General features: G+C 42.1%; 1 protein-coding gene across 5 annotated transcripts in view; it reads left to right on the top strand.

Moving 5' to 3' along the window:
• LOC140735846 (aryl hydrocarbon receptor nuclear translocator-like) overlaps window positions 1-12,938 on the top strand; it is an 84,068-nt gene that overhangs the window by 50,623 nt on the left and 20,507 nt on the right. For all 5 annotated transcript variants that reach the window (XM_073061365.1, XM_073061366.1, XM_073061364.1 and 2 more), the window contains 3 exons: window positions 7,016-7,076; window positions 7,528-7,642; window positions 9,982-10,084. In XM_073061365.1, the coding sequence (XP_072917466.1) occupies window positions 7,016-7,076; window positions 7,528-7,642; window positions 9,982-10,084 (279 nt within the window). The remainder of the gene's footprint in view (window positions 1-7,015; window positions 7,077-7,527; window positions 7,643-9,981; window positions 10,085-12,938) is intronic.

The raw sequence follows: 12,938 nt of genomic DNA, 5'->3' as shown, positions 1-12,938 counted from the left end.
TTCATCCCAGCAGTTCAACATGCCACAGGCTCGCTCTCCTCTCCCTCACTAACAGGGAGAGAGGGGTATTGTTCCTACTATAGTGAGAGAGGGAGACCAACAGCTTGCTGTTTTGACGTTACAGTCAGTCACATTGCTTATTTTGACAGCAGCATACACTGCTGCCTTGGTGTTCTGATCTCCCACGACACTTTAGTCAGCGAGACCAGCGAGCTAATGTTAAATTTAGATTTATTTATCACATTCTGATTCAAAAGCACCAGATGCTGATGTTTTTGATCCAAGGTTCTTCGGGAAGGCCAGAAAGAGGCAAGCAACTTGTTGCTTCATGATTGTTTTATTAAGAGCGAATTGGAAGCAGGGAATAGTGAGAGTCTAGGAACAGAGAAGAAAGGAAGGAAAAGAATAAAGACTAATGATGGTGAGCTTACATGCTCTGCCCTTCTGCTACCCCACAGATAAGAGACATTTCCTTCCATTTGTAGATTGAAGAGTTAACCAATCAGATAGCCCCTATTCAAATAATGCAATACCAGAGAAGCTTCCAGAATCATACAAAGAACTGTAACCACTGGAGGACACACTGAACAACTGCATATACATACTATAACCACTAGGAAACATACTAAACAGTTACATGTACATAGAAACATGCAATGAAATGCTTGTTTGCTTTGACAACCAACACAGTTCAGCTAGCTCTGGGTTTCTGACCTCTGGACTTGCCGACCTTGGAGTGACTGCCCCTGACTTCTCACTTCCATGTCCCTGCCCCTAGACTGACCCCCGACTTTCCACACTGTCCCTCATTTCAGAAGGGCAGCAGAAATAAGGAAGGAAACAGGTGACTTTTGTATTTGTGTCGGTGGTAGAAAGTTACTGAGGGAAATACTCGGGGATAGGATTTACGTATGTTTGGAAGGTACCCCCCCAACCAATTTTTACAGGAGCACTATTGCACCATTGAGAGTGTCCTGACCAACTATTATTACTGTGTGGTACAAGAATTGCAAGGTATGACCACAAGTCTTTTCGTTTGGAGAAGGAAGTCGGAGGATCAGAACGGGAGTGTGGCGGGAGCCATCTTGAATTTTTCTTATTCTACATTGGAGTTAAGAGAGGCGGGACTGAGCAGGCGTGTGATGGTGGGCAGTGAAGCGGGGAAGATTTTAAAAGGACAGCCTTATACAGCGGGCAGTGGAGTGAGCCGGGAGCAGAGTGTAGACTTAAGGGCTTTGGTTCAACGCGGAAGTGGGCAAGGCAAGGTAGGTTTAGGTTTCAGTTTTTTCCTGTTACTTGAGGAAAGGGGAAGTATGAGTGTGAGGGCAGCTTGTTGTTCTCGGTGTCGGATGTGGGAGGTCCTGGAGTCTCCTAGCCTCCCGGAAGTCCACATCTGCGCCAAGTGCACCGAGCTGCAGCTCTTAAGGGACTGTGTTAGGGAACTGGTCCCTAACAGGCGGGTGGTCATGGTTAGGAGGGGGAAGGGGAAGAGTCAGGTACTAGAGAGTACCCCAGTGGCTGTACCCCTTGACAATAAGTACTCCTGTTTGAGTACTGTTGGGGGAGACAGCCTCCCTGGGGGAAGCAACAGTGGCCGTGTCTCCAGCACAGAGTCTGGCCCTGTAGCTCAGAAGGGTAGTGAAAGGAAGAGGAAGGCAGTAGTAATAGGGGAACTCGATAGTTAGGGGGTCAAATAGGCGATTCTGTGGACGCGATCAGGAGACCAGGATGGTAGTTTGCCTCCCTGGTGCCAGGGTTCGGGATGTTTCTGATCGTATCCAAGATATCCTTGTGGGAGGGTGAGGAACCAGAGGTCGTGGTACATGTAGGTACCAATGACGTAGGTAGGAAAGGGAAAGAGGTCCTGAAACGAGAGTATAGGGAGTTAGGAAGGCAGTTAAGAAGAAGAACCGCAAATGTAGTAATCTCGGGATTACTGCCTGTGCCACGCGACAGTGAGAGTAGGAATGGAACGAGGTGGAGGATAAATGCATGGATTGGAGCAGGGGGCAGGGATTCAAGTTTCTGGATCATTAGGACCTCTTTTGGGGCAGGTGTGACCTGTACAAAAAGGATGGGTTACACTTGAATCCTAGGGGCACCAATATCCTGGTGGGGAGATTTGCTAAGGCTACTGGAGAGACTTTAAACTAGAATGGTTGGGGGGTGGGAATCAATTTGAAGATACTAGGGGAGAGGAGGTTAGTTCACAAATAGAGAAAGCTAGTAGACAGTGTGTGAGGGAGGATAGGCAGGTGATAGAGAAGGGGAGCGCTCAGACCGAAGATGTAGGGGAGAAGGGAGAAAAAAATAATAAAGTTGATCTCATCGTTAGGGATAAACAGAGAGGAAGAGGTGGAAAGTTTCTTAAATGCATCTATTTTAATGCTAGGAGCATTGTAAGAAAGGTGGATGAGCTTAGAGCATGGACTGATACCTGGAAATAAGATGTTATAACTATTAGTGAAACATGGTTGCAGGAGGGGTGTGATTAGCAACTAAATATTCCTGGATTTCGTTGCTTCAGGTGTGATAAAATCGGCAGGATAGATTAGAGAGCTCATCTAGGGAGGCTGTTAGGGTGGAATTGAGGAATGGGAAAGATGTAGTAACACTTATAAGGGTGTATTATAGACCACCTAATGGGGAGCGAGAATTGGAGGAGCAAATTTGTAAGGAGATAGCAGATATTTGTAGTAAGCACAAGGTTGTGATTGTGGGAGATTTTAATTTTCCACACATAGACTGGGAAGCCCATTCTGTAAAAGGGCTGGATGGTTTGGAGTTTGTAAAATGTGTGCAGGATAGATTTTTGTAGCAATACTTAGAGGTACCGACTAGAGAAGGAGCAGTGTTGGACCTCCTGTTAGGGAATGAGATAGGTCAGGTGACGGATGTATGTGTTGGGGAGCACTTTGGGTCCAGTGATCACAATACCATTAGTTTCAATATAATTATGGAGAAGGATAGGACTGGACCCAGGGTTGAGATTTTTGATTGGAGAAAGGCTAACTGAAGAGATGCGAAAGGACTTAGAAGGAGTGGATTGGGACAATTTGTTTTATGGGAAGGATGTAATAGAGAAATCGAGGTCATTTAAAGGTGAAATTTTGAGGGTACAGAATCTTTTTGTTCCTGTTAGGTTGAAAGGAAAGGTTAAAAGTTTGAGAGCGCCATGGTTTTCAAGGGATATTGGAAACTTGGTTCAGAAAAAGAGGAAGATCTATAATAAATATGGGCAGCAAGGAGTAAATGAGGTGCTCGAGGAATATAAAGAATGTAAAAAGAATCTTAAGAAAGAAATTAGAAAAGCTAAAAGAAGATACGAGGTTGCTTTGGCAAGTAAGGTAAAAATAAATCCGAATGGTTTGTACAGTTATATCAATAGCAAAAGGATAGTGAGGGATAAAATTGGTCCCTTAGAGAATCAGAGTGGACAGCTATGTGTGGAGCCGAAAGAGATGGCGGAGATTTTGAACAATTTCTTTTCTTCGGTATTCACTAAGGAGAAGGATATTGAATTGTGTAAGGTAAGGGAAACAAGTAGGGAAGTTATGGAAACTATGACAATTAAAGAGGAGGAAGTACTGGTACTTTTAAGGAATATAAAAGTGGATAAATCTCCAGGTCCTGACAGGATATTCCCTAGGATCTTGAGGGAAGTTGGTGTAGAAATAGCAGGGGCTCTGACAGAAATATTTCAAATGTCATTAGAAACGGGGATGGTGCAGGAGGATTGGTGTATAGCTCATGTGGTTTCATTGTTTAAAAAGGGTTCTCAGAGTAAACCTAGCAATTATAGGCCTGTCAGTTTGATGTCAGTGGTGGGTAAGTTAATGGAAAGTATTCTTAGAGATGGTATATATAATTATCTGGATAGACAGGGTCTGATTAGGAATAGTCAGCATGGATTTGTGTGTGGAAGGTCATGTTTGACAAATCTTATTGAATTTTTTGAAGAGGTTACAAGGGAAGTTGACGAGGGTAAAGCAGTGGATGTTGTCTATATGGACTTCAGTAAGGCCTTTGACCAGGTTCCGCACGGAAGTTAGGAAGGTTCAATCGTTAGGTATTAATATTGAAGTAGTAAAATGGATTCAACAGTGGCTAGATGGGAGATGCCAGAGAGTAGTGGTGGATAACTGTTTGTCAGGTTGGAGGCCCCAGTGACTAGTGGTGTGCCTCAGGAATCTGTATTGGGTCCAATATTGTTTGTCATATACATTAATGATCTGGATGATGGGGTGGTAAATTGGATTAGTAAGTATGCAGATGATACTAAGGTAGGTGGCATTGTGGATAATGAAGTCGGTTTTCAAATCTTGCAGAGAGATTTAGGCCAGTTAGAAGAGTGGGCTGAATGATGGCAGATGGAGTTTAATGCTGATAAGTGTGAGGTGCTACATTTTGGTAGGCATAATCCAAATAGGACATACATGGTAAATGGTAGGGCATTGAAGAATGCAGTAGAACAGAGTGATCTAGGAATAATCGTGCATAGTTCCCTGAAGGTGGAATCTCACGTGGATAGGGTAGTGAAGAAAGCTTTTGGTATGCTGGCCTTTATAAATCAGAGCATTGAGTATAGGAGTTGGGATGTAATGTTAAAATTGTACAAGGCATTGGTAAGGCCGAATTTTGAGTATTGTGTAAAGTTCTGGTCACCAAATTATAGGAAAGATATCAACAAAATAGAGAGAGTACAGAGAAGAATTACTAGAATGTTACCTGGGTTTCAGCACCTAAGTTACAGGGAAAGGCTAAACAAGTTAGGTCTTTATTCTTTGGAGCGTAGAAGGTTGGGGGGGACTTGATAGAGGTATTTAAAATAATGAGGGGGATAGATTGAGTTGACATGGATAGGCTTCCATTGAGAGTAGGGAGATTCAAACAAGAAGACATGATTTGAGAGTTAGGGGGCAGAAGTTTAAGGGTAACATGAGGAGGAATTTCTTTACTCAGAGAGTGGTAGTTCTGTGGAATGAGCTTCCAGTAGAAGTGGTAGAGGCAGGTTCGGTATTGTCATTTAAAGTAAAATTGGATAGGTATATGGACAGGAAAGGAATGGAGGGATATGGGCTGAGTGCGGCCAGTGGGACTAGGTGAGTGTAAGCGTCGGCACAGACTAGAAGGGCCGAGATGGCCTGTTTCCATGCTGTAATTGTTATATGGTTATACAAGTCCCTACAAAAGATTGCACAAACTGCTGAGGGTATCATCAGGGTCTCTCCTTCCACCCATTAGAGATATTTATTGGGAACATTGTGAATGCAGGGCTCTTAGCATTGTCAATGATCTCTTCCATCAATCTAACAATTTCTTTCACCCTTACCATCAGGCAGGAGATAACGTAGCACTAGGACAAGAACTGCTAGGATGGGACGCAGCTTCTTCCCTCAGGCCATGTCTTTTGAGGAGGTAACTATGATTGATGAAGGCAGAGTGGGTAGTCTGCAGGGACTTTAGTAAGGCATTTGATGTCCTCTGTGGTAATCTGGTCCAATAGGTCAAGAGATCCCAGATGAATTGGCTTAATTAAGAAGACAGAAGGTAGTGGTAGAATGGTGTCTTTAGCCAGTGGCTAAGTTGGTAGCCAGCAGTGTACCAGAGTGATTAGTGCTGGGACCTTTAGTGATACAACAACTTCAAAAAACAAAGTAAGTTTATTATCAAAGTACTTATGTCACTATATACCACACTGACTCATTTTTGTACAGGCTTTAACAGTAAATACAAAGAAACACAATAGAGTCAATGAAAAACTACACACAAAGACCTACAAACAGCCAGTGTGCAAAGGACAACAGAGAGAGGGAGGAAAATAAATACTGAGAACGTTAGTGATAGAGTCCTTGAAAGTGAGTCCCTAGGTTGTGGAATCAGTTCACTGTTGGGGTAAGTGAAGCTATGTGCTATGGTTCAAGAGCCTGATGGCTGAGGCGTAATAACTGTTTGTGAACCTGGTGGTGTGAGTCCTGAGGCTCCTGTACTTCCTTCCGGATGACAGCAGCATGACTTGTATGGTAGGATCCTTAATCATGGATGCTGCTTTCTTATACATGTGCTCAACGGTGGAAACTTGGATGTGAGTACAGGAATAATGAGTAAGCTTGACACGAGTATCAGTGAGGATGATGAAGAACGTGGACTAGGATCACAACAGGTTCTGGGTAAAATGGAAAGTTGGGTGGAATATTGGCAGTTGGATTTATAATTTCAGAGGATCTGTCTGGGTCCAGTTTGTAGCTGCAGTTACAAAGAAAGCAGGGCAGTGCCTCCACTCTCGTAAGAGTTTGCAAAGATTCAGCGTGTCATCAAAAACTTTGACAAATGTTTAGTGGAGTATATTGACTGGTTGTATCCTAGCCTGGTAGAGAAACACCAATACCCTTGTACAGAAAAGCTTACAAAAATAGTGGATATAGGCTAGCCCATCCTGGGTAAAGCCATCCACACCATTGAGCACATCTACACAGAACACAGTCGCAGGAAAACAGCATCCATCATCGGGGACCCCGATCACCTCGTCCATGCTCTTCTCGCTGCTGCCATCAGGAAGTTATTGCCCCTCAACCATCAGGGTGTGGGGATAACTTCACTCACCCCAACACCAAAGAGTTCCCACAAACTATGGACTCACTTTCAAGGACTCTTCATCTCAGGTTTCGATATATATTGTTTATTTATTGTTATTATGTCCTTTTTTTTCTCTTCTTGTATTTGCACATTGGTGGTTGTCCATTCTGTTGTGTGTGGTCTTTCTTTGACTCTGTGTTTCTTGTATTTGCTGTGATTGCCCGCAATGAAGTGAATCTCTGTGTTGTGTATGGTGACATACATGTACTTCAATAACTTTATTTTGAATACTTTAGTGTTTACATTGTTTACAGATTTCCTGAATTTGCATTAGATAACACCATTTGGTTGAATACTGTCGAAAGCTGTTGCACAACCTAACATCCCCTGCACCTTTTATTCCACTTAATTCACGTGTGATGTTGAATTTCCTCCATAGGCATTTGCAGCAGACGCCTGCCCTTACCGGACAAGAAGAGCTTGCCTATGATCACTCACAGGTAACGTGGAAAATTATGTTAATTCATATTTTAATGTGTCTTTCCCTGCCCACCTCCGAAAAATATGCTTACTTTTGGGAATGGGTCTGTCGCTGTATAAAACTGGGGTATAGTACTGGTGGAACGGGTCTGTGACTATATAATACCAGGTACTCGGGACGCATCTGTGACTGTGTAACACAGCTAGGTCTGTGTTTAACATTGGGGTACGGTGCTGATGGGATGGGTCTGTGACTACGTAACAATTACCCCTCTCCCCGTCTCTCTTCCCCTGTCTCTCTCCCTCTCTTCCCTGTCTCTCTCCCTCTCTTCCCCCTCTCTACCCCCTCCCCTCCCCATGACCCCTTATCTTTCCCAACTCCCTTTCACCCTACCTGCTCTTCTATCTTGTCCTTTGTCCTTCCCTCCCCCCTCCCCTCAAACACTGTCTATGAACCATTTGATATTGTAGGTTGGTGTGCAGACTCCTGCTACAGAACACGCAAAGCCCATCAGCAAAACAGAGCCACTCTACAGCAGGGAGACGGACGCTCGATATTCTGAGATCTACAGTGGCATCGCCTCAGGCAAGTGAATGTCTCGATTCACTGACTGCATAGCAGTCCGAGCTCAAGTTGGTAAAAATGTTGATTCCTCTGTCCCGCTCCCACCTCTTCGTTCACATAAGCGAGTTTTACAATCAGAGATTTTGATCAATTTCACTGAGAAATTTTATTTATGAATCACATGCTCTTTTTTTTCACAGAAAAAACATGGAAAATTATAAAGTATTAAAAACTGAAATGTCAGCAGTTCAAAAATGTTCACCCCCTTTTCTCGGTACTGTGTGAACCACCTCTCACAGCTCTCACAGTAGTCTTGTTGGATAAGTCTCTGTTAGCTTTGCACAACGTGATGGAGCAAGTTATGTCCATTCCCCCTTGCAAAATTGTTCAAGCTGTGCCAGGTTAGTTGAGGAGGGGCGGTGGGCAGCTATTTTGAGGTTCTGCCAGAAATTTAATTTAAATTTTTATTATATTTACTTTGATTTGTACTTCAGGGAGTGCGAAGTGCAGAAACAAATATCACTGTGATGATTGTTTGGTGACAATGAAGTAAAGTATAAGTATAAATGTTCGAATGGGTTAGGGTCAGGACTCTGACTGGTCCACTCAAGGACATCAATTTCCTTCATTTGAAGCCACCCCATGGTTGCTCTGGCAGTGTGCTTTGGGTCATTGTCCTGCTGAAAGACTAACTTCCTCCCCAGGTTAAACTTTCTAACAGAATCTAGCTAGTTTTTATGCATGATCTCTCTGCAGCATTCATTTTCCTATCAATCCAACCAGTTTCCGGTCCCTGATGCTGAAAAGCAACCCCACAGCATGATGCTTCCCCACCATACTTTATAGTAGGGATGGCGTTGCCTTGCTGATGTGTAGTATTAGATTTACATCACACATAATGTTTAGTGTTGAAGCCAAAATGTTCCACTTTAGTCTCATCTGACCACAAGGCATTGACCATATCTTTACAGTATATTCTAGCTCATGCTTTGCAGTGTGTTTGTGGGAAAAAATAGCTTTTTTTAAAGACAGGGCTTCTTTCTTGCCACTCTTCTGTAAATACCCTTTACGAGCAGGGCCTTAGAGATTTTTTTATCCATCTCCAGTCACAGCCACTGGCTTCTGCAGCTCACTCAGAGTGAATATTGGCATCACAGTCGCCTCTCTTACAAGTGCCATTCTTCAGTGACTAAATTTAGAGGGGCAGCCTGACTACAGTGTAGCTGTGGTTTCATATTTTTTCAACTTTATCCACAATGGACTGCCCTGAGCTCCGTGGTATGTTCAGTGCCTTTGAGATGGTCTTGTGCCGTTTCCCACATTTGTGCTTCTCTATATTCTTTTCCCTGAATTGTCTTGAGTGCTCTTTTGTCTTCATTTTGGTTTGGTCTGTTGAAAATCTGCCGTACTGTTGGACCTTACAGAGAGAGACTATTTGTTCTTGTGTAGTAATTGTAAACAGGTAATCCTCCAATTTTCTACATCAATGAATTGGGTGAGTTGGTAAGGTAATATACAGTACTGTACCTGAGGAAGGTTAGAGTAGTAATTACAAAGTGGATGAGTACTTCTTCAGCCTCAATTTTGGTTTTTAATTTTTAGTAAATTTTTGACAGGTTTTGGAATTTTTCTTTTGATTTGACACGAAGCACTTCAATAAATTTTAAATTTAGAAAATTAGATGCTGAATGTGAAAATAGTTGTGGGGGCTGAATGCGTTTTCCTCCTGCTTTTTGTGTGTTACTGTTTGTTGCTAGTGACAGTCCTCTTCTAGTTGTGGGGCAGTGTGTTCACATCTGACCTCCGGTCCTGTCTTTACGCAGTTCATGGGGCTTCCCATTTTGTTCTTGCATCCGAGAGGTTGGCCTGTTGGCCACTGTCAGTCAGTGTTGGTGTGGGCCAAAAAAAATCGAAGGCACAGCCTCAGAATTGAGGAATGTCTTCTTTGAACAGAGACAAGGGGAAATTTCTTTAGCCAGAGGATGGTATATCTGTGGAGGCCAAGTTATTGGTGATATTTAAAGCAGAGGTTGATAGTTTCTTGATTAGTAAGCGAATCAAAGATTATGGGGAGAAGGCCGAAGAATGGGGATGAGGGGATCATTAGTCAGCCACGATGGAATGGCAGAGCAGACTTGATAGACTGAATGTCCCAATTCTGCCCGTGTCTTATGGAGTTTGCCACAAGGGGCCTATTCCCATCCTGTCTGAATCTATAACAGAATTATGTAACTTGTTTATCTTTCTGGTGTCCCCTGAATCAGTTCAGTCTTTCAGCTGTGTTCAGTAATTTACAATATAGTGGAAGTTTTGGTGGTGTAAATGAGGTCTCATTTTCTTTTTTGTTACTTATTTTGCAGCTGACCAGAACAAGGCAATTTCATCCACCTCAGCGGCTGCAAACCAGCAGATCTACCAACAGGGGTCCTCCTTCCCATCAACCCGTCCAGCGCAGAACTTCAGGTACATTTGCCCTCTCAGGTTAGAGTACCCCAGCCACCATAACCCAAAACTGACATATTATCAACTACTAACTGGACTCATTCCTCAAACACTCTTTTTTAATTACTTGTGCATAAGAAGAATAGTTTAACCCCTGTCACAAAGAAATGTCATTTTTCTACAAAAATGGACTCGTTGTATATAAATATCAGTTCAATAGAAACTTGGTGCATTTTTGCATATTTAAGTACCAATCATATTTCAGCGATTAATAACCAGTTATGTCTCCTTGTTAAAGGCCAGTAGTACTTGAGAATTAGTAAAATAACTGTCCAATAGTAGGTGTTGCCCTAGAATCTTTTGTTTGCATCTTTCCCTTGTCTCAGTATGCTAGGTGACTTCGGTTTCCAGGCTTGAACTGAGGCTGTACCAGAGTTTGGTTTTCAAGAGCAGTCTTCAGCCTGGATGACTCTGCTATGCCTGCATACTCTCTCTGCTTGTCATCATGAATCTTGCCTTATCGAACTTCTACACTCGAAAGGCTATACAAAGGGTAATCTGACTCTCAACGGTTTGGTTCAACTTGATACTGGACAGTGTCTGCATTCTGTTCTGCCATCTTAACCTACTTCTACCACGTTCCATATATACTCTGGGTGAATAACTTCCTCTCGCGTCCATTTTAAATCTTTCTCCATCAGGTATAAGAGCAGAATTAGGCCATTTGGCCCATCGAGAATCTCCTGCCTTCTGTCCATATCCCTTCATGCCCTGACCAAACAAGTATTTTATCAACCTTTGCCTTAAATATACATAAAGACTTGGCCGCCACAGCTGCCTGTGGCAACAAATTCAACAGAGTCACAATTCTCTGGCTGAAGAAATTCCTCATCAATTCCATTTTAAAAGGATGCCCCTCTATCCTGAAGCTGTGTCGTCTGGTCTTACTCTCCCACCATAGGAAACATCCTCTCCAATCCACTCTTATCAAGGGCTTTCATCATTTGATAGATTTCAATGAGGTCACCCCTCATTTTTATGAGAATTCTAGTGAATACAGGCCCAAAGCTGTCAAATTCTCTTCATATGACAAGCAGTTCAATCTTGGAATCATTTTTGTGAACTTCCTTTGAACATTCTCCAGTTTCAGCACATCCTTTCTAAGATAAGGGGCCCAGAACTGCTCACAACACAAGTGAGGCCTCACCAGTGCTTTATAATGTCTCAACATTACATCTTTGCTTTTACATTCTAGTCTTCTTAAAATGTTAACGCGTATTTGCCTTCCTCACCATAGACTCAACCTGCAAATTAACCTTTAGAAAATCGTGCACAAGGCCTGTCAAGTCCCGTTGCACCTCAATTCTTTGTATTTTCTCTCCATTTAGAAAATAGTCAACCCTTTCATTTCTTCTACCAAAGTGCATGACCATACACTTTCCTAACACTGTATTCCATCTACCACTTCTTTGCCATTCTACTAATCTCATTTCATTTTTCGATCTTTTTATTGATCTTCAAATAAAGAATATACAAATCAGAGGAGGTTTAGCAAACAGATAATATAAGAGACATATAAACAGCAATAATAAAAACAGAAAGTATGTAATGTCAAAATCAAATAGGTAAAATATTATGCTGTTATATATACAATGGTCAAAAAAAACTACAACTCCTCATAGCAATAATAAAAAAAATTAAAAATTTTATTGATAAAGGGGGGAAAAAACCCCACTAACTAAACTGAAACAAAAAAAAAGAGAAAGAAAAAGAAAGATTGGGCGGTCTAATTGAGGACAAAATTTTTTAAAAAGAGAGAGAGAAAAAAACATCCTTCCAGTCATCTCCGAACCATCACGGATAAGGATTTTCCCCAAAAAGAATAAAGAAAAATAAATAAATAAATAAAAATTAGATCATGTGAAAATATTGAATAAAGGGTCGCCAGACTTGTTCAAAATTAAAGGATGTATCATATGTCCGGCTTCTAATTTTCTCCAAGCTTAGACATGACATAATGGAGGAGAGCCAATAAAAAACAGTAGGTGGGTTAGATTCTTTCCAGTGTAGCAAAATAGCTCTCCTCTCCTAATCTATCTTGTCTTTCTGTAGCCTATTTCCTCAAAACTACCTGCCCCTTCACCTATCTTTGTACCATTTGCAAAGTTTGCAACAAAGCCATCAATTCCATGATCTAAATCATTGATGTAGAGTGTAAAAAGGATTGGTCCCAACACAGACCCCTGTGGAACACCACTTGTCACTGGCAGCCAACCAGAAAGGCTCCCTTTATTCCTCTCTATCAGCCACTGCTTTATCCATGCTAGAATCTTTTCTGTAATACCATGGGCTCGTAGTCGCCTCGTGTGGTACCTTGTCAAAGGCCTTCTGAAAAGTCAACGTCAACCAATTTTTCTTTGTCTATCCTGCTTGTTATTCTGCAAAGGATTTTAAACAGATTTGTCAGGCAAGATTTTCTCTTGAGGAAACCATACTGACTGTGGCCTATTTTATCATGTGTCTCCAAGTACCACAAAACCTCATCCTCAACAAACAACTCTCAACATTTTCCCAACCACTAAGGTCAGATTATCTGGCCTATAATTTCCTTTCTTCTACCTCTCTCCTTTCTTGAAGAGTGGAGTGACATTTGCAATTTTCTAGCATTCCAGAATAATTCCAGAATCTAGTGATTCTTGAAAGATCATTATTAATGCATCCACAATCTCTTCAGCCACCTCTTTCAGAACTCTGGGGTGTACACCATCTGGTCCAGGTGACTTACCAACCTTCAGACCTTTCAGTTTCCCAAGAACCTTCTCTCTAGTTATGGTAACTTCACACACTTCATGACCCCTGACACCTGGAACTTCCA

The sequence above is a fragment of the Hemitrygon akajei genome, chromosome 11 (assembly GCF_048418815.1).
Source record: "Hemitrygon akajei chromosome 11, sHemAka1.3, whole genome shotgun sequence".
NCBI classification, from domain to species: Eukaryota; Metazoa; Chordata; class Chondrichthyes; order Myliobatiformes; family Dasyatidae; genus Hemitrygon; species Hemitrygon akajei.
This window is presented reverse-complemented; position numbering and strand designations above follow the sequence as displayed.